Source organism: Prosopis cineraria, unplaced genomic scaffold, assembly GCF_029017545.1.
Source record: "Prosopis cineraria cultivar Desert tree isolate PC_DT_omini unplaced genomic scaffold, ASM2901754v1 PC3, whole genome shotgun sequence".
NCBI classification, from domain to species: domain Eukaryota; kingdom Viridiplantae; phylum Streptophyta; class Magnoliopsida; order Fabales; family Fabaceae; genus Prosopis; species Prosopis cineraria.
The window spans coordinates 44965630-44988554 of record NW_026555334.1 but is presented as its reverse complement, the minus strand read 5'-3'; the positions used below and the strand labels follow the sequence as shown (position 1 = coordinate 44988554).

At 34.9% G+C, this 22925-nt stretch overlaps 1 protein-coding gene and 1 long non-coding RNA gene across 4 annotated transcripts; one reads left to right on the top strand and one right to left on the bottom strand.

The window, feature by feature from the left end:
• Window positions 1–13258: 13258 nt before the first annotated feature.
• On the top strand, window positions 13259–18192 carry LOC129307159 (nicotinamide adenine dinucleotide transporter 1, chloroplastic). 3 transcript variants are annotated; one of them, XR_008592303.1, is made up of 10 exons: window positions 13259–13682; window positions 13826–13921; window positions 14235–14341; window positions 14940–14988; window positions 15180–15289; window positions 15738–15832; window positions 15931–16019; window positions 16101–16195; window positions 16533–17569; window positions 17675–18192. XR_008592303.1 is itself a non-coding variant. In XM_054948041.1 (9 exons), exons 1-9 carry the CDS (start codon window positions 13613–13615, stop codon window positions 16767–16769), a joined length of 948 nt encoding a protein of 315 aa, XP_054804016.1. In that variant the 5' UTR covers window positions 13259–13612; the 3' UTR covers window positions 16770–18192. The 3 variants fall into 3 exon arrangements, 2 of the variants coding, with proteins under 2 accessions (XP_054804016.1, XP_054804017.1); XM_054948041.1 differs by having other exon boundaries at window positions 16533–18192; XM_054948042.1 differs by lacking the exon at window positions 13259–13682 and having other exon boundaries at window positions 13835–13921; window positions 14207–14341; window positions 16533–18192.
• A 1771-nt stretch (window positions 18193–19963) lies between these two features.
• On the bottom strand, window positions 19964–20610 carry LOC129304771 (uncharacterized). The gene is made up of 2 exons (XR_008591770.1): window positions 20451–20610; window positions 19964–20335 (listed from the first exon to the last, which is right to left on the bottom strand). It is a non-coding gene; the product is annotated as an uncharacterized LOC129304771 (long non-coding RNA).
• Window positions 20611–22925: the final 2315 nt, after the last annotated feature.

Below are 22925 nucleotides of genomic sequence, written 5' to 3'. Positions count from 1 at the left end.
ATTATCTCAATGAAGAACCGAGAATAAAGAATAAAATTGTCTCAATTAAATTGCTACTGCAAAGATATTGAGATTCAAGCTTTTGAGACATTTATCATTATCATTTATTTAAGTGACAAAAAATTCTAAAACCCATAATAACTTTAGTTTGTAAATAACTATTTAGTTTTTAAATAATTGTAAGTTAAAAAAAAATTGGAAGGAGGCTAAACCAATCTTGTAGAGAATTGAATCCACCACCTCTTTTATACAAGGGGATCACCTTATCATTAGGACAATGGATCAAGTGCCAAATCACCGTAAGTTAACTTGACAACAATAATACCCAAAAGCATGTCTTTTAATGGTATTTTCAATTTTAATTTTTACTTAGAATTTAGTTTTTATATTCCTCTCGTGAGGATACATTTAAGACCCCCAAAGAGGTAAAGGGTGATAGAGTGGGCGACAATACAATTCATGCTAGTGAAAGACAAAGAAAGCTTAAAGGTGTCTTCTATGAGCATAGAATTTTGACAGGTTCACAAAAAAACTTGTCTCGCTAACGATGAATGGAGCCATATGTCACGGGCTGAGAGTCTGGCGCAGCACACGGCGCCCGTGCGGCGTCCTGGAGGACCCCATAATCCTCAGGACAAGCCTTGCCACGTACGGATCACACTGGTTTCGCCCTGCCATGGGCTCATCAGGGAGGCGGCACTAGCCCCCGACCAGTTGTGCACACAGTCCGAAGACTGAGGCAGAACACCCCAAATGCTAATGTCGCCCCCTTTACCCATATTGTGCGAGGCTAACCAGCGGACCGTTCATTATCTTGGTCTTTACACGGTCACGGAAATATCATCCGTGACATTCTCCCACACCCAATCTAGCACGCCCTCGTGCTAGGGGAGAACGACTCCGCCCAAGGATCGTACGTACAGTACTGCCACAAACACACCAGCTTACTTGCTGGGTGGCCACCCGAGTCCTGCACTCTTCGAACCCACTCGCACCCGCGAGCCAACAGGAGTGGAGTCGACAACGGCCAACCATCCCGCCCGAGTCCCCACTTTTGGACCCACCTGCTCGGAGGCCTTTCTGGAGCGGTGCCGAGGCCGACCAGTCCCAACGTGGGACCCCACGCGCACACGGCAGTAAAGTACGTCCTGCTCTGATACCACTCTGTCACGGGCTGAGAGTCTGGCGCAGCACACGGCGCCCGTGCGGCGTCCTGGAGGACCCCATAATCCTCAGGACAAGCCTTGCCACGTACGGATCACACTGGTTTCGCCCTGCCATGGGCTCATCAGGGAGGCGGCACTAGCCCCCGACCAGTTGTGCACACAGTCCGAAGACTGAGGCAGAACACCCCAAATGCTAATGTCGCCCCCTTTACCCATATTGTGCGAGGCTAACCAGCGGACCGTTCATTATCTTGGTCTTTACACGGTCACGGAAATATCATCCGTGACATTTTCACTCTGTCACGGGCTGAGAGTCTGGCGCAGCACACGGCGCCCGTGCGGCGTCCTGGAGGACCCCATAATCCTCAGGACAAGCCTTGCCACGTACGGATCACACTGGTTTCGCCCTGCCATGGGCTCATCAGGGAGGCGGCACTAGCCCCCGACCAGTTGTGCACACAGTCCGAAGACTGAGGCAGAACACCCCAAATGCTAATGTCGCCCCCTTTACCCATATTGTGCGAGGCTAACCAGCGGACCGTTCATTATCTTGGTCTTTACACGGTCACGGAAATATCATCCGTGACACATAGGCTGCAATGAGTAGGGACGTAATAACTTGCGCCACGGTGAGTGTGTAAATTCATGATTGGTTGTGGCAAGGGTATTCTTAGCCGCGGCAAACTAGTACAGTTTTTCAAAATGATTGTTCTATCCTTCTTATTATTCCTTTCTCAATGTTGAGTCATATAATTCATGTTTCCACATAATTTCAAATACTCTTATTTCTAAAATCAATATATATTTATCTCTTGATGATATTTTCAGATTTCAATTTTAAAGTTGACATTTATTATTAATAATAAACTTTAAAATCATGGTTAATCCTTAAGTTTAAGGTTGTTGGTTAATAAAGTTTATTAAGGGCTAATGACAACATTACATTATACAAATCTCCTCTTCTGTGATAGAACTATAAAGGAAAGACATAACTTCATCATCTAGAGTAAGCACTTGTAGAATTTGAAGTCTTCTTAGAATATTAGAGAAGTTTGTAGTTGCTTGGCTTGAGTATATGTCATTAAAGCATTCCTATCCAATTGCTTGAAGTTCATGTTGATCATTAGTCCATATTCCATCCTCTTTCTTGATAGAACTGATGATTTTTTTTTATTTCTTTTGGCTCACTGATGAATGAAAAATTTTTACATTTCTCTCTCTCTCTACGTTCCATCTTAGTTTAAGTTGTTGTCTCCATAAGTTATGTTGACAATCATATAATAATTCTAACTCATGCTACTTTTCCAAGAGAGAGTCATTTAAAGATTTATCATTCAAATCTTGTATAGAGTTTGAGATTTAGAGGATCTCCTTTTCAAAGTCATTAGTTCTGCTTGGAATGTGTCCCGTAGTTCTTTTGCTCCAATTCAACAAGGAAGATAGAGTTGTAGCTAACTTTTTGTGAATTCGAAAACTTAGGGAACCCAAACAATCCATATTCTAGGTAGTCTTAATGATTTTTGAGCATTCCTTGAACTTAAACCATATAGGTTCAAATTTAATGAGTTTTTTTTTTTCACTTAGCCATTAGGGTGGAAATAGAGAAAAGCATGGGAGAGTGGTCTGATGCTAAAATTCCTATGTTTTGCACACTGTAGAAGTGGAAGGTTAGGAAATAAGGGTCATTCCCAAAAGCTAAGTTAATTTTGTTTCTTAACACTGGCCTTGCCCTTTCTATAATTTAACCAAGTAAAATTCAATCTTGACCAATGAATGAATAATAAACCTATGTTAAAAATGCAGTCTTGAAACATTTTTTATCTACTTGAGCCAATGATGCAACTAATTTTATCTGAATAATGTGACACTTCATTAAGGTCTTTTATAAGTAACTAAGGGTGGTGAATGCCAAATGAGGTTGCTGTGATCTAGTCCCAAAGAAAGTGGCGATAATAAGTAACATAAGGACTGTAAACAAAGGATACTAGGCGTTCATTAATAGTACTAGAAGAGAGCTTATAGTAAACAAAGTGGGGGGGTAATGGCTACGACATAAACAACAAAAGAGGCTAACCAACTAACAATTAGCCCTCCCCCATAGTTAACAACATCACAACCTACAAAACTAGAATAGCCAAAAGAGGAAAGTATGTTTGTAATAGCTTTAAAAGAAATTTTAGTTTTAGATAAGAAAATACAATCAAGACAGCGAGCATTAATTAACTGCTTAAGTCTTTAGGCTATCGTGGCTTTCCTCAACTCATGGCAATTCTAGATAGTGATCTTCATAGCCCTTTAGGAAGCTTTAGATCAGTTACTTCACAAGCCTTTTTGGATTTGAGGGAGTCCAAGGGTCATTCATTTGCTTTAGGCCTTTTTGTTGTTATATTTTAAAAGGTAGAGTGAGTTCAATATACCTTTTGCTCAAATTTTGTGATTTTTTCTCATTATTGATGCTAAAGTCCAGTAGGGTGTTGTCACTAGTAAAGAGACTGTCAATTAATAGGCTAAAATGGTTTTTTAAAATTGGCGAGTTTAGTGATGATAGAGTAGAGATGGTGTTTTTTGCTAGTGGAGGTGAGGGAGGGATTTGTAATAGAGGAAATTCAAGTAAAGGGGCAAGGTGTGCTCTAAAGAGGTAACTGAACTAGCAAGAGGATAAGGCAATGACAAACGAAGTGAAAGCGAATGCTCTGAATTCATAGGTAGAGAGGTAAAGGCATATGTTGCATTGCATGATGAAATGAAAAGCAGGAAAGGTCAAGGGTATAAGTTGCCAACATTAATTATTATCATCAAAACTGTAGAAGAAGAGTCTGACTTTATCCAAAGGCCAATTATGTGTATCACAAAGATTGATCCAAGCACTAATAAGGATGTAGGAAGTAAAGGTCTAGTGGATGTTGGAGTCTAATTGAATTTATTTAGGTTTGCATTTTCATTAGGCATAATGAAAGTTGAGGAAAAAAAGCTTGCTGCACCTTGCTTTTCTATGAGTTTAAATGGACTTCTTGATCAATGTTATCCATATTTGGTTCTAGGCGACATCTCTTTCCTGCAGTAGATCCTGGGAGTGTATTTTAAAGTAGTACTAGACAGCGGTGCTTCAGGAAAGAGGAGAGAGAAATTTGGTTCTTCTTATAAGTGATTATAATCTAAGGAAAGTGATGGTCTCTTAAAAGATCTGGATACATTGGATGTCTATGTGAAAGTAGACAAAGGGAAATCAAAAATATGTAGTGGCTTGTTGAAATCAGGCTTGTGAAAGATGTTGATGCATGCGATGCAGATTATAAAGAGTGTGCTAATATGGTGTGGTTTTGGTTGCATTCAGGTCTTGTTAATTGTAAAACTCAGGTTAGACAGGTCAGGTTACCCTTACTAATTTTTCCCAATCTTTTAAAACATCAATGTGATTAACAAATTTGACCTTATAAAATGGGATGTTAAAATTTTAATATTTAAAATACTCCCATACACTTTAAATATATTAAATTATAGTTTAAAATATGTGTGGAAGCTTGGGAATCGAAGAGAGAATCAAATATTTGTATAAAAACTCAAAATAATGAATTGTGCAGAAAACTGCAAGTGTGCCACGGCTGAGCATTCTACTGTCAAATGATAACACCAGGGATGAACTTTAAATGTGTCTCAAATCTCTATCTAACGTCCAATTGAGATAATTTAGGTGTCTACAAAGAGTTTTTTTTTTAATTTAGCTAATTTTTCCCAATCTCCCAAAACATCAATGTGATTAACAAATTTGACCTTATAAAATAGGTGTTAAAATTTTAATATTTAAAATACTCTCATACACTTTAAATATATTAAATCAGAGTTTAAAATATGTGTAGAAGCTTGGGAATCAAAGAGAGAATCAAATATTTGCATAAAAACTCAAAATAATGAACTGTGCAGAAAACTGCACGTGTGCCACGGCTAAGCATTCTACTGTCAAATGACAACACCAGGGATGAACTTTTGATGTGTCTCAAATCTCTATCTAATGTCCAATTGAGATAATTTAGGTGTCTACAGAGAGTTTTTTTTTTAACTTTAGCTAATGGCACAAGTTTCACGATTAAATTATTTTTGCACCAAAAGTTGGACACCCAATCATTTTCACTTCTTTTTCATAATTACACACAAGTGGGGCATCCAAACTCTCACTCATGTGTCAAAAGCCTATATCAACTTTTAGACCATAATCAATGGACTATTCTGAATTCAAACAACACACCACACCCATTCAAATACACACGCATTATAAATTCAACCCTCAACCCCTCAATTCACAAAAACACAAAAGGGATAAAATTTTGCATGAATCATAAATATTTATCCCAAAACAACCAAAATACATTTTAACTTACTTGCACTGGTATTTTGAACTTATACAAACTTTACAATCATATCACATTAACTCTTGGCACAAAATACGCATGATTTTCACAATGATAATGCAAATAGTTTAAAATAGTAGTATAAGTTCTAGTTGGCAAATTAACAACATCCAAATACACCTAATCAAAACAAGGAGGCTTGTAAGTAGGATTTACTCCAAAATCTTAAGTCTCATAATGTTTTCCTCAATCTTGGTCTGATGCATTGGGCCTTGAAAATATTGAAAAATGAGGGATAAGTACTGTACAACCACTTAATAACTAAAGTCCATTTAATCTATACAATTGCATATCAATTAAAATGGATGTAAGTGATAATAAATTCCTATAATACACATATATAGCAAATATAGCCTTAGCCACAATAATAACAATCATGTGATTGGGCATGTAACACATATCATTTGATTTATCACAAATATATACATCTTGAGATTGCAAGAATAATAATCATGCACCTTTAAAATATGCTGGTCCATAATAATAACAAACATGTGACCAGGACTAAATGTATAATTAATGTCAACCTTAAACCTTCCTGTTATCTTCGATATGAAATCGGTGGCTATTGGGTGGCTACATCTATAACTCAAACTAATCCAACCTTTCACTTATGAGGAGCTACCGGGCCAGAGTTAACTCACTTATTTATGTACCGTGGTTTCCCTTAATACTAATAATCATGAGATGTCATACCCTTAATTTAGTCTCCTCATGAATCGATAGAGACTAGTTAGGTTCAAGTCCCTTAAATAACAAGCGGGACAGTCTTGAATCAACTATGGGATAATGGTTACTTCTCGATTCCAACGATCGATGTTAAGGCAAGCTTTTAATTTTAATGGTAAGTCACCAATACTATGTGAATTTACCAATATACTCCTCTCCTTAAGCGAAACACTCGCCAATGATCATGGTATGCACATATTGACACATATTATGCAATTCAACCATTAATCATATCATATCTAATTCACACTATTTACTTTATCCATTAATCTCCTCATGCCAAATGTCACACATTCCTAATTCTCCACATATCAAATATCACACATTCTTTATCAATTACATAAGTAGAAACATGCACATTGTCTTCTACAATTCAAAACAATTTCACACATTATCAAGTTTGCATCAATAGATATTCAAAACACCAAACATGTTTTAAATCAATAAATTCAACAAATAATTAATTAATATACAACTATGTAAATTAGATTTTCCTTATTTACTTCAAACATTTGAGAGGTCAAAGGTTTACTCCTCAAAATAACCGCTTTCTATTAGAGTAATTACAAGTCAGCAATAATTAGTTAGCATATGCTTAGTTAGAATAACTGAATTTGTTAAGTGCGTTTAGAGGTTCTGTTACAGTCACGTGTCTCTCAGTACCTATATATGTACTCTCTTTATATTAAATGAGTATGAACAGAGATTAATCACTATCATTGTAGTGTTTAAAGCTTTCAAACTAGCTTGAATGGTGCCAAAACTAATAGTTTATAATGAAATCATAAGGATGTTGATTCATCAAAGTCATAAATCCACTACCCATCATACCCAATGAGTTTACTAAGTTCTAATGACTTACAATGATATTAATGAACCATTAACCCACCATTAATAGCTATCAAACACTCTTACCAATCTTGTTAAGTGTCTTTTTTGGATATTAATGACTCTCAACAACCAACAACTCTCAAAACCATTAATGTGGGGTTTAAATACTATAAACTACTCCCATTATTTATATTTTAGCTAATGGGTTCGAACTCATAGCTCATATGGATTGAAAATTACTCTCCTAACTTAAACCCTAACTATAACTTTCATGAAAATGGAAGGAAAGGGGGGGAAGAAGCATAATGTACTTATCCTGTGTGTTGGGAAGCTTTAAAATATCACCTATGGTCTTTAAGTTCGTGCCCTAACAAAACAATGAGTGTTCTCTCATTTTCCTTCACTCCTCTCTTTTGATTTTTTACACAAATACGAACCCAATTATGTAAAAATTAGCCATGCGTCATGGCTCACACCATGGCACATGGCACAAATAGGCTGTTCCTCAGGGTTTTGCCTTTGTGCGTCGCAGCGAATACTCCTCATGCACAGCGAGTGGCACAGAGGATTCTTCTTTAATTCTTCTCCACCTTTGATATTCGAATGGCCCAACTTTACTTTAAACTCGCATTTAGAGTTGAAATTACAATCGATTACATGAATTAAATCTCTATAGCCACACTATAATAATTTACCTAATTATTCTCATTAAACTTAATCAATTGAGTTTAAATCTATAGAATGTTACATTGATTGGCAAAAGATAGGTTTAAAGGCTCATTTATCGTGCTGCTAATTTCTTCCCTCGAAGGGGGTATTGGGAGTTATGATGCTGGGGTCTTTCAAGAGATGGAGGAGGTATTAGTGGGCATGTTTGGTCAGTGATAATTCCTGCATCAAAGCTTTGAGCATTAGATGTGAGGCGTGGTATTGAATTTGAACCTTCTGGAAATACGAAGATGCATTTTGAGTCTCCAGGAAAATAGCCTTCCTGTTTGCTAATCCTGGGGGCGTCTAAGGAATTTCCTCTTTCTCGTATAGTCGTACTGCATATTTCCCTCCCCTGAATAATGCGCCATGAATCATCAGAAGCAGACAAATCTCCTATCTCCCATCATTTCACACATAGCCGAACCTCGACTTCTGCTTCAATCTTAACTCTTCAACGGACGCCCATTTCTTCTTCTTCATCGCCCTCCTCCCTCGCTCCAGTCGGTCACGCTTTTCAAGTACGAAATTTTCTGTTTGAGATTTATTTATTTTATTTAAAATCAAAACACGCATGACAGTTTTTCAATAGCATGCGAAATATTCTGTAATAGTGCAGACTGTGTACCAACAGTTTCTCAAATAGTCGATGGGGCCCTGACGTCTTAGCTGGGCCGTGCCTAAGACTAGACAACACTTCGGCCTGCTTTTTCACTTTTTACTCATATATTAGTGGCTTCCTCTCGTGTCTTTATCTGGCAATCTATTCATATCTAATTCTCTTCTCGTAATTACATCATACCAATTTACGTTGCCATTTGCGAACAACAGTTTGGCGATAATGACTTTAAGTGACAAGTATTAAAGTATGCATACCAACAATGTTAAGCTTGTAATTTCAAGCGAAATTGAGACTAGTAACTATGGCAAGTGAGTGATAGTTTATTGAATGCGCCTTGAAATGTTTGAGTCCTGGTTTCCTTCTATCATCTAGATCAAATCATAATCCCGTAGTAGATTGCAAATTTGAATTCATTCAAGTGCTAGCAAGATCATTTTTGAGAAGATTAAGCAAAAATCCAAATTTGGTGTCTCAGTTTTATTTTTATATTTTTACCTCATCTTCATTTTTATTGGGAAAACCACAGTAAAGGACATCTGAAACATTTTATTTACAAAAAAGGATAAAAGGATTATAAATTCAATTTACAAGACTAATGAACTAAAATATAATTAAATTTTAGTATGAAAAAATAAAATTATCTCTCCTTTTTTGAAAAGAAAATTTTCCCACTATCATCGGTGGCTAGACCGCTCACCAAAACTTTGGTGCTGAATTGATAAGGGAGACAGATTAATTTTTTTAAGATGGTCAGGGGGTTTGAGCTCACATTCTCTTAACTACCAAAAAGATAGTAAGCCATTAGATTGATAATTTCTTTCAATTATATAATACAAATATTTATATATATTTTTAACTTTATTTTCACTTTTTATATTAATACTTATCAGGAATTTAATGATCACTTGTCATTTTATAAATAGCTGCTCATTAAATTATTAATAGAACCTGTTAAATATGTTAATATACACTGCTTTTTATAAATATTTACTTATTTTATTTAAAAAAATTACAAGTTTTCATTGAACATTTAATAAATAATTATTTATAAAAGTGGCAAGTCCCGTTACTAACTTTAAGTATTTCTTTTAATTGTGAAATGATAAATACATATTAATAATTTAATAAATAATTATTTGTGAAATGAAATATCGTATTATTGGTTTTGAAAAATTTTCTTAATACTCTAATAAGTAAATTTTAATAAAATAACAAGTTCATATAAGCTTTTAGTAATAAAAATAAATAAATATTTATAAGAACTACTCAGTATTAAATTTCTTTAACAAGTTCCTATTATTAATTTAACAATTAACCATTTATAAAGTAAAAATTCCCATTACTAACTTTCAAAATTTCTATTAATATTTGACAAGTAAAATTTAGTAAAATAACAAGTTTATATAATCTTTTCACATATCAATATGAACTTGTTAAATGAACAATGTAAATTTTTATATATACTTTACTTTGTTTTCACTTTCTATGATAATATTTGTCAGGAGCTTAATAGTTACTTGTTATTTCGTAAATGACTACTTGTTAAATTACAAATGAAACTTGTTAAAAAAATTTAATATGCATTGATTTTTATAAATATTTACTTATTTTTATTACCAAAATAGTACATGTCAAAAGCTTATGTAAACTTGTTATTTTACTTAATTTTACTTGTCAAATTATCAAGAAAATTTTTTAAAACTAGTAGTAGGACTTGTCATTTCATAAATAGCTAATTGTTAAATTAACAATGAGGACTTGTTAAAAAAATTTAATATAGAGTGATTTTTATAAATATTTACTTGTTTTTATTATCAAAAGCTTACATATTAAAAGCTTATATGAATTTATTATTTTACTAAATTTTTTGTTGTCAAATTATCAAGAAATTTGTTTAAAGCTGGCAATAAAATTTATCATTTTACAAATAGTTACATATTAAATTTTCAATGAAGACTTGTCATTTTTGATAATAAAAATAAATAAACATTTATAAAAACTAATAGATATTAAAAAATTTAACAAGTCTCCAATCGATAATTTAACATAGAACTATTTACAAAATGACAAGTGACCATTAAGGTCCTAAAAAACATTAGTATGGAGAGTGAAAACAAACTAAAATATCTATGACAATTTGCATTGTTTATTTAACAAGTTCATATTGGCAGGTCAAAATTTTATATGACCTTATTATTCTATTGAAATATCCTTGTCAAATTATTAAAAAAAAAATTTCAAAGCTAGCAATGGGACTTATTATTTCATAAGTGATTACTTGTGAAATTATCAATAGATACTTATTATTATTTGCAATAAAAACAAGTAAATATTTATAAAAATCAGTATATAATAAAATTTTAACAAATTTCATTAATAATTTAATAAGTAATCATTTATAAGATGAGAAGTAATTATTAAACTCTTGATAAGTATTGACATGAAAAATAAAAATAAAGTTAAAAATATATAAATTGAAGGAATTGCCAACCTAGTGATTAACTATTTTTTGATTGTAGATGCGGGTTCAAATATCTTTTGGGCCACCTTAAAAAAATAAATTAATTTGTCTTCCTCACCAGCTTGGCGATGATAAGGAGAACTTTTTTTATATTAAAAATGAAGAATAATTTTATCTTTTAACACTAAAATTTAATCGCATCTTGATTTATTGGTGTGTAAAGTGAATTTTATTGTTTTTAAAATTAGACCGAACCGATTGATCAAACCGGCGGCTCGACTGCATGTCCAGTTTCATTTTTTGTTTTAATGTGGATTAAGCTCCCAAGCTAACTCGGGGACCCGGAATTAACCCGACTTCAGTTCTTCGACCTTCATCTCTTGATCGCTTGGTCTCTTCTCAGCTCTCATCTGTCGTCCGTCATCCCTAAGCAGTGGCTCTTCTGTGACTGCAAACGTTCGTGCCTCACCTTGTCTCTTGGCGCTAGTTGTCTGCTCGCCCACCAGAAGATTGAAGAAGATGAAGAAAGAAGAAGACAAAATAAGAATATGAAGAAAGAAGACGGCAGAAGAAGAGGAAGAAAGAAGATAAACAAGCAGGAAAGAAAGAAAACAACAGAAAGTGCGACCGGCAAAACTAAAATGAAATATCAACGGTGGAGGGATTCAAACCTACAAAACATAGGCAAAGAAAATATTGGAGCTCGTGAAGCCTTTGAAATTTTAACAAATTACTATAAAATGTGGAATTACTATTTTATACTTTAAGAATATTAAAATAACAAAAAATTGTGTGCAATGTACGTGCGCACCCGTGTGATGGGACGAATAGAACCTAATATATATTTACATATTGCCTTCCAAATTGTGGACTTGCGTTGGGAAAGCAATCAATTTTTAATTTATTTCAATGTTATTTTTTATATTTCTTATATTATATTATCTTTGATTAATTTAGAGTAATGTTGTTGTGTTTTTTTATTATTGTTAAAACTATTTTCATATGTTGTATAAGATATTAAATCTTAGATATGAATAAGTGTATCGAGAATTAATGGATTTTTATTTAAATTATATTATTTTATTATAATCAATTTGATTTTAATTTGTTCTTGATTCAATTTTTATTGAACTCTTAATTCTTGACTTCTAACCTCCGCGGACTTAATAATGGGTTTGATTTTTAATATTTTAATAAATTAAGAATCATCTTGCTCTCTCATGTAAATAAAATGTTTCAAAAGGCCTTCACAGTGATTTTTCCATTTTTAGTTAACATCACTATATCTTGCTCATATTGTCAGCCTATTCTGCAAAGTTCGTCCACCGTTAATAACAGCAAGTACAGTTGGTAGGTTCTATTTTGCTATTTAATACATAAATTTATACAATTAACAAGAGTACATGGTGGTACAAAGGGTGAGCATTTGATTACTTCGGTTTTAATTTTTTAAGATTGATCGATCAAATTATATAAAAAATTTAAATTAAATTAAATAAAAATATTTGATCAAGTCAAATTATAATAGTTTGATTCAATTAGACCATTCGATTCATATGATTTAATTTAAGCTTATGAAATCTAATTGTTTTTACATTTTTTTATCCAATTTTTTTCTTGATATTGAAGGCCCAAGAAAAAACATAACAATTTTATGCCATAATCAATGAAAAAATTAATAAAATTTAATATTATTGTATTAAAAATTAAATTATAAAAATAAAAAATTTAAAAATCATATTAAACAAAAACATAATACTATTGTAAGTGATAGAAAAATATTTCTTACTTATCTAAGTGAGAATTCATTCACATTTTTAAAAATATGAAAATAAAATATATATAATTTAATTGATTTAGTTTATTTAGTTAAAAAAATTTAAATTGAATTGAACTAATCAATTATTTTTTTTAAAAAAAATTGAAGTGAACCAAAAAATTAAATAAATTGAATTAAATAAATAAAATTTAATTTGATTTGGTTAGACTTTTAATTTTGATTCAGTTTTATTTAGCTCTAATGGCACGTCCATAAGGCGTGCTGATAAATTTCTTGATTTTGACAGCTGCATCAATTTAGGTCATAAAAGATGACGTGTCTCTTCTCCCAATTTATTAGATGTGCAAATTTGGTCAACTCACTCAATTGAGGAAATGAATAAATATGCGAAACATGAGTTGTCGCAGTATATTTCTAATTTTAATAATAGCTTTGACCCAGAAATACGCCGGGAAGCCCAAAATTAGGCCCGCTAATCTGTTCAGAAGAGGAGGCGACTTTTCTTCCAAGTTTCGGCTGCAAATAATAAAATAGCGAGGCCCATTTCAGGAACACTGGGATAACTGGTGATGTAGATCGAGTGCTGGCAATTGGTGATGCCAGGGGAAGGGAGAAGCGTAGCGCCACGCATCGACTACTTCTCCCGCTTTGACTCCCCGCATCGTCACAACATGGACCACCAGGAGCTACCCCCTCCTTCTCTTCGATCTTATCGAACCCTAATCTGATCTTCTTCCCCCTAACCGAAGCCAATCCCAATTTTTTCTTTGTTTCCCACCCTTTCTACCCCAACTTAGCCTCTTGCCATGCAACCCTGTTTCTCCTCCAACGCCCTCCAGAGAGAGGACCCTTTTTATTCCCCCAGAAATTTGGCTTCTTTTCCGTATAGTATCGTCCAATTCACCAGCTATGTCCGCTGATACTCATGTCCCTGCTTCCAGGGTTATTCTCTGCAATGCTGGGGCCGGTGCCGCTGCCGGTGCGTGTTCTTTTACCAATGCATTCATATATACGACTCCTTTTTTTTTTTTTAATTCTGTACAATCTCGTGGTTTTCTTATTTGTTTTCGTCGGACACGCCATCTGAGATATTACATAGAGAATACATTTAAACGGATGCAGGAGTTATTGCTGCCACGTTTGTATGTCCATTAGACGTCATCAAAACCAGGTTTCAGGTTCATGGGCTGCCACAGCTCGCTAATGGAAGTATTAAAGGTATCTCCTGTACTGTACTGATTTATTTCATTCACAATAATCTTTTTTTAATTAGCAAAACAAGAGAATGGAGGGCGTATTCTGCAGATCATAAATAAGATTTGTCTTGTCTATTCCTTCTAGAATTTCAGTTTTGAGTCATGGTTCCTAGATTTGGAGCACCGCTTATCTGTATTTGTTACATAATAAGAATACCCGCGCTAGAGTCCCATTGCAACTTGTAAGAGCTCGTTAGTCGAACGACTGGATTAGATTACTTGAATTTCGATGGTTCATCTGAAACAGATCGGGTGTGTCTGTTGTCACTTGTCAGGCAGTCTAATAGTTGGTAGCTTGGAACAAATATTTCACAAGGAGGGGTTTCGTGGCATGTACCGCGGTCTGGCTCCAACTGTGCTGGCTCTACTCCCAAACTGGGCGGTAAGTCTATTTCTTTCTTTTTCTTGAAAGCTTGTTCTCACCCTCTGATTTGTATGATGACTAGTCATTAAACAAATTTTCGTTCCAACTCCGTAAATACCCGAGGCTCACTCTGAAATGTCTAGTTGTTGGCTGAGTATATAAACTAGCAATTTGAACTGAAGTTGGTGAGCCATGGAGATAAATATTTAATTAATGCTTGTTGTAGTAGCATTAATGGTGGCTTCGTATTGAGTTAACCTTATAAATTATGAAGTATAATCCTGCCAACCTCTGATTATAGCTGTTTTGATTGATTAAGTTACGTGATAGAATTCCTCTGATTTCTTGCTGTTTTTGTGTGTGTGCATGATGGAAGAGAGGGTCCAAGGGTTCATCTTAAAATAGAAAACAAACGAATATAAGTGATCATCAAGCTTAGGCCTGCTGGATGTCAATATTTCCTGCACTAGATTGGCCTACAGTTGCATTATAGATTTTATTGACTCTACAAATCTCTTTTCTTTGCTTGTGTGAGCCCGTTTCCACTGTTTTTGGGAAAGTAGAATGCTGATTTTGTCAGCTTGTATTTTACTTGTTTCAATTTATTAACTTTCAGGTTTATTTTACCATTTATGAGCAGTTTAAGAGCCTTCTCTGTTCCAATGGTTAGTCCTTTATTGGTTATTTTTCTTTTCCTGTTGGGGTTAACAAGAGATTTGTTTAAGCATAATTTTTTTTTTTTGGTTGATAAAATGCTTTCTATTGTTCTGTTCTTAAGCTTGCCAGGTGCTGCCAATCAAATTCATTTTTATAGATGTATGAATGTTTAAAGGCCATTTTATATATATATTTGCAGATGAACACCATCATCTCCCAATTGGAGCTAATATGCTAGCTGCTTCTGGTGCTGGGGCTGCGACTACCATTGCTACAAATCCACTTTGGGTTGTCAAGACCAGACTTCAAGTGTGTCCCTTCATTTTTTGCTGCAACTTGTTGTATTATCATCAATATGAATATGCTATTACATTTATTTGACTTAATTTGTCGGTTCCACTGAGTGTTTATTGCTTAGAGATATGCTATTAGTGGTTTATTGTTTGTTTGTTTTCAATATATTGGTTATGGAGCACAACTTTGGACACGCGTATGTAATTATTATATGGGAAAAATCTATGAGCATTTCATTTGTTAAGCAAGCAACCATTCCTATTGGTATTTTCAAGCATGCGAACATTCCTATAGTAGCATCTGTGAACTTTATTTTGCTTGTATGTATTGTGTGTTGGATTCATAATGGGCCACTAAGACTAGGGGTTGACATTTTCTGTACCTTGCTTCACATCAGTGCATGTATGTATCTTTTATAACGAGTGTGCTCTCCTTTCTTATTTTATTTTTTATTTTAATGCAGACCCAGGGAATGAGATCTGCAGTTGTGCCCTATAGGAGCACACTATCTGCTCTGAGGAGAATTGCTCACGAGGAGGGCATTCGGGGGCTGTACAGGTTGTGTGTGGTGAATGCAACAGCATAGTTGATGTTTATTTCTTTACAGATAGTAATCTTATTTTATGACGTCTAATATTTTTCTTCATCTTGTACAGCGGCCTTGTACCTGCTCTCGCTGGTATTAGTCATGTTGCCATTCAGTTTCCAACATACGAGAAAATAAAATGTTATTTGGCAAACCAAGGTGATTTCTAGCCATTAATTGTCCTTTCGTGAGCGCTTAAAGTTGTGGCACTTACTTCATGGGATCATTTTTTTGAGTCAGATAACAAAGCCACAGACAAGCTTGGTGCTCGTGATGTTGCAATTGCGTCATCAGTTTCAAAAATTTTTGCATCCACCTTAACATATCCGCATGAGGTATGTTGCTGAATGGGTTATGTAGTTGAATTTATTTATGGATTAACACGATAAACTTCTAATTGCCTAATCTTGTGGCATGATGAATGAAAGGGTATCGACTTAGAAAGATGGTCTAGAATCCATTTTCAATGTTTATAGCATAATGGAATGTACTGATTTTACAGTATACATTTAGCTATTTCTTGAAAATTTTGAGTTTCATTTCATCGTCACCTTAGAAAGGCTTGTTTCTTTGGTTGGGGTAGGACTGATGAAGTCATTATTCTGGATCTAAATTGGTTATGGAAATGACTGGTAAGTGTTGGAAAGTAACATTTTTCTTTTCTATTCACAGGTTATACGATCTAGATTGCAAGAGCAAGGATACCACTCGGAGAGGCGGTATTCTGGTATGGTTGACTGCATTCAGAAGGTGTTTCAGCAAGATGGCCTACCTGGATTTTACCGTGGGTGTGCAACAAACCTGTTGAGGACAACCCCAGCTGCTGCAATCACATTCACCAGCTTTGAAATGATACACCGTTTTCTTGTTTCACTCTTCCCTTCTGATCCACAAACTCATACATTGTGATGATGGATCATGGTCAGCTTGCGCGATGATAGTATTGTTCTGATACACAAATTAGTCCAGCTGGCTAATCATTCTTTTAATCTTTTAGAGAAGTGAGATGAGAAGTCCTATTCTTTTTGTATTTTAGTTGTTTTCTGTTGTTCTCACATAATCTGAATTAAAGTAGAGGCTTCTCCCTCTTCAAGGTGGTGCGAAATCATTGTCTTAGCAGCTGGACTGAAGGATAATTATATGAAGTGATAATGACGATAAGGATGATGAGTGGTGCAATTACGTGCTCGTCTTTACCAAGCAAGCAACAGTTTAATAATCTGTTCATCTCGAATATTAGTTATCACTCACTGCTTGGCATACTGCATTCTGTAGACACGCGGTTTGATGATCAGAACGAGTATTTGTCTTGTCGGAGTCTGGTTTTACATTCTAACGAAGCAAGGAGTTAGAAATCTACCATATTGGCCTTCATTCACTTCAAGATGTTAATGATTTTTCTTTTGGGTCACTTTGTAATTGGGATCGAGTGGTTGAATCTCATTAGCATTGATGGGGCATTTTTGTCTCTGAAATATTTTTCAAACAACACCTAGAATCTTAAACTATTTGGTGTAGTACTTTTAATTAAAATGTAGTATTTTTCACCTACCTATCCAAACCGTTTGAAAATCTGATTGGACTTCACTCTGATCAGAATTAAAATGCTGATTGGATTTAACCATTCTTCTTTGTCTTCTCTCTACTTCATCTCTCTATCGTGATTCTTCGTCTTCCTCACCTTCTGCACCATCAATCTCTTCTCCAAGGTTCTTGTTGAAGTATTTCAGCATGCCCTTCCTTAATATATCATAAACCGGCAGCCTCTCGGTTGCAGCCGGCATTAACTCGTATTCATCGCTTCCTCCCTACAGGATTCCAGCTGGAACCTGTGATCGATGAAGACACAAACAAGAGGTCGAACAACACACGATTTGGGTGATGGCATGCATATAAGAGATATCGATGGGTCAAACGTCATGAACACCATCTAGACAAGTCGAACGACAGCGGACTGGTGGCAGATGGGTATGCAAGCTGGAGGGGAAGAGGGAACATATGCAAGGAAGAAAGGAATGGACGAGTACGAACACGAACGGACGCTAGGAAGAAAGGAATGAATGGCATGAACATGATCTGGACTTGTTTGTTTTTTCAAACCCCAACATCGCTTTCTTTCTCTCTCTCTCATTTTGGACCCTCTTCTTACCCCATCAGATTATTGTGCCACATATGAATTTGCCTCTTCTTTCTGGCATTTTCACTAGCTTTTCTTTGGGTGTGGTGATTCTTCGGTCTTGTAAATGCCCTTGAATGGTACGATCGGGCTTATTTGTTTCTTTAGCTCCTTGTTGCATTTTCTTGTTGAATGAAGTGTTCTGATTAATGGTGATCTTACTTAGCTTTGGTGCCATTGCTCCCGTCGTTTTTCACTCCTAGGGAAAAGAAAGGGAGGAGGACGAGGAAGGGGAAGCCGGTTGAGGTTGACAAAGAGGGAGGGAGTAGTTTTTTTTAAAAAAAAAAAAAAAATTTTATTTGACTTGTTTGCCACATAAATGTCATGTGTATGCCACCTAGACATTTGTGTGGGACCCATATCACCTAATTAATGACCGTTTCCTTTCTCTTAGAAGTCGGGTAATATTACTCAGCTTTCAAAACTCTTTTTATAATAACTTGCGGGCAAATAGGTCATGTGGTGGATTAAATGTGGGGAAAACACATTTTGGATGCAAAAATTGGTCAGGTGTCCACACCGGTGGAGTTTATATTTCCATGATACTCGGTGGGTCTAGATGTTTTGGGATCCAAGGGTTACAATCTAGAAGCAGTGTTGAGCGCAATGAGTGTTCATGCAATGTTCTTAAATTCTTAGTAGAAGATAAGACATTACTGTTAACAGCAACGGGAGAAGGTAGATGGCATCCTTAGAGGTGTCAAGATTTGCTAAAATGACGTGTTCAAAAATAAGATTTTGGCCAGTAATTTAGCTGAAGTGGTAAACGAGATCTCCAAGGGTAATGTTACTCGTTTCTTTTGAAGGATGACATGGAAGAAAATAGGTCTCTTTTATTAGCCTCATGAAAATTGAGAGATTTGAGCTTGTTTATGTGGAAGCTAATAGTTATTCGATCTGATTTGCTAAATGTTTAATTTTGGTCACACATGGACGCTCCCTTGACCGTCGGCAGTCCACCGAATTTGTATATAGGTTCCTCTGTTCTTCCTTGCATTAAATGAGAGTGTAATGGAACTACATGAGAAGGGGCACCTTGGGCTTGCCGTGAATGAACGTGACGTGACCCGTTTTAAGTTTGCTTCGTTGTCTCTCAACCTTATCTATGCTATTCTGGCTGGCTCCCTTCCGGTTCCATTTGGCAGAACTTTCAATTTAGAGGGACTTTAAAATGTGAACAAATTGTTCGCAATAAAAAATCAGGAGCAACAAAGAATAAACACACCCTGGTATAATATAATCTAAACTTTGTTTTACAAAGATCCTCCTTTAGTTAGGGTTTTATGAGTTTGATCAATCATGCTTTTCAATTATAAAGTCTATGACAAGATATAGTATTCACATTTTTCGTATATATAACATACAATAGAACCAACTGATGCCCTAATTCATCATCTGTAAATAAATGCAAGCTAATGGCACGCGATAATCCTTCATGTTCTACAACTCCCTCATCACAAACGTTTTCTTACTGGTGATGGTTTAAGCCATACACGCGAAATTAACATCCCATCAAACAAATCAGAATTTGCAACTGACACATAAGAACTGGACAGGAAATACAACCTTCATTTTTTCATTAAGAGATTTACCCGAGTGGTGAATCCAAGGGAGTTGAATTGTCAGAATCAGATGACTTAGAATGCGTAACAAATGGTCCAAATGGCGAGTAAAGTTTTTATCCGTCAAGATAACGGTCTCCATCAGCTTCCTTGCGAAGCATGCAATCTTTTTAGACCAAGGTGGGTTCTGTTTCCTCTTTTGAGCACTCAATTATATGCTGTTTAAAGCAGACCACATATCAAAAATATAAAGCTTTTCGAATTGATAAAAAAAAAAAAAAAAGCTCGTGAACTTTAATCCTGGATCTGGATTTGAAAACTCCTCTCCCCTCTTCCCCATGAGGATGCCAGTTAAGGGTTGCAAATTAAGGTCATCATGCCCCATAATTGGACAGCTCGTTATTGAATTAATATGAATGGTTAATAGTTAATTACAAGGAAAACTAAGAATGACCCTGTTCTCATCATATCTTAATACGAAAAAAGGCACATATGATGCTTTTGCGAGCCAGTCTAGAACTGTTACTTTCTCAAATCAATGAGCGCGACTAGGCATTTCCTTCGGCATCCAATGTTGAATGAAATTAAAGGCATCACCAGACAAGACTCGTGGGAATGGATTGCTTTGCCAAAGTTATATCAGCTTCGAAACAAGAAAAGAAACGCAACAAGCATCTGGTATCTTTATGCTCCAGAAATATCGCTGTTGCTTTACTTCTATCCGGGGTATTTTTGTTCTGTGAAATTAAAGCACACGAAGAGACAATATCAGCTGCAGAAATATAGATTAATTATAACAGGAAATATGAGTGGGAGGGGAATACGAGAAGCAAGAGATTACTATTCTTTCACCTTTCATCATGGTTTGGTTGGTCCAAAAAGTCTTAAAGCCATTAAGGGACCCAGGAGTGCCAATCTTTCATCATTCTTCTCTGTAATGCTGGTTATTCCTCTCCCTTTACAAGTGTCTCTGCGTGTGTGTGTGTGAGAGAGAGAGAGAGAGAGAGAGAGAGACTGCTCTCTTGCCCTGATATTTTTTTATGTTGCTCATCTAACATCCCATTAATTAATTATACAGTCAACTATTCCTCACAAAAAGTCTGATCCCACCTCACCGCAAATTTTGGCAACCCAACCGACCAATTATCGTTGAAGTTAAGGTTAGGCTTCCTTTCCCATTTAAATTTCTAAACTCGAGTTTTTTTTTTGGTACAGTAAATTTTTTTCATATATATATATATATATATATCTCACAGAAATATAGCAATTATTATATATATATATATATATATATCATAATTGCTGGGATGACTAATTCTTTATCTGTAGTGCGTGGATCCCGAAGCCTAAATGTCACCACTATGATGAACGCTGTGAGATGATGAAAATAAAACATGAAACTTGAGGCAGAAGCTGGAGCTAATTTTGAATTTTGATATTGCAAGAGAAGTGGGTTTTGTTTTTACAGGGCAAGTTAGGGTAGATTCAAGAGTGGATGAGTGCATGTGCTGATGTGCACCCCACAGAGAGAATTCGTGAATACAATCATATTGTGCAGCGGCATCTGGGCTCACTTGGCATGTGAAACTCTTAAAAAGAAAAAGCACCACTAGCCAGCTCCTTGCTTTTTAACTTTTCATGATAATTAATAAGCTTCCTTGGATTAGCATTCTCAATTATGCTTCAACTATTGCTATTAGTATTCATTGCCTTTTTGCGGTAATAATCAACTCTGCATGATCTAACGCACAAAATGCTAAGGCGCCGATCCCCTTCCCAATATTAACGTACAAATATCTTCCTACCTTTTGACTTTTAACTTTTCCTACTTTCTTATAGGGGTGAATCAATTCAATTTTATTTTTTTAAAAAATTAATTGACTGAATTATATAACAAATTTGGATTGAATCAAATTAAAATGCATAACTGAATCGAATTAAAACCAAACCGAGTTATAATGGTTCAGTTTGATTGATCTATTTGGTTTATAGTTTTGATTGGGGTTTAAGAAGTCTGATTATTTATATATTTTTTTATCCAATTTTTTTTCTTAATGTTGAAGGCCCAACAACAAAAAATATCAATATTATATCATAATTCATGAAAAATTAATAAGACTCAATACCATTGTATTAAAAACTAAATTACAGAAATAAAAAATTAGAACATCACATTAAACAAAAAAATACTACTATTGTAAGTGATAAAAAGATATTTCTTACTCACCTAGAAGAAAATTTATTCACATTTTTAAAAATATAAAGAAAAAATATATATAATTTGATCGATTCAATTTATTTAGTTTAAGAATTCTTAAATCAAATTAAACCAAATAGATTAAATTAAATAGATAAAATTTAATTCGATTCGATTTAATTTTTGGTTTTGCTCACTCCTACTTTCTCATCCTTTGCTATACACGAGAAAATACAAAGTTAATCTTTGTATTACTTTGTTTAATTTTAATAAAAAAATATAACCATTGAATATTGCTTGCACGTTGATTATACTTTTTAATGATCAGCTTATTGATTTAATAAAAAATAGAATTGTTTACCTGATATTTTAAGTTTAATTTGATTGTCATGTATGCAAAAAAATCAAAATAAAATTCCTTTTTCTTTTTTGGTATTTATGGTTTTAATGGAAGGATTTGTTTATAGTACAGGTGTACTTCAAAATACATGTGGAATCAAGATATTCTGGGCCAATATGTGGAATTTAAATATGAAATATATTATTTATGATTTTATAAAGAATGTGTCTTTTATAAATTTTATATTGTGTGTTGGTACAATAGCAAGGCGATGGATATACATGTATAGGATGGAGAAAAAAAAAGGTGGCTCATTTTATTTTTAAAAAAAGAAAAGAAAAGGCAATTAATTGATGGGGGTAAGCCACGCGCTTCAGGTGACAGTGACTGTGAATAGTGATACTTGCCAAATGCCCCCGGGCCACTCGCTGCCGGTGTTTTCATTTCAGTTGAAATTCATGTGCGATGCAAGTGCTTCATTTGATCATTTCCCCATCCCTCGATCCCTCTCAACCTTGTCACGCGCTCCATGAGCCTCGCATGCCCTCTCTATTCCATTCCCGCCTTGTTGCGGTTCCGAATGACTTGTTTGAATTTTGTTGAACGTTACGCCCAGGCTGTTGCGATTTCTCATTTTTGCCCTTCCCTGCGTCTTCTTCATCCGTTTCATTCCAGCCTTGTCTCCCCAGTCCAGTTCTTTGCATTGCATCGCCATTCCATCACCATCTTTGTCCTTCCTCCTTTCAGCTTCCTGTTGCAGTTAAACCATTCTTACACATTTTTCACTGTT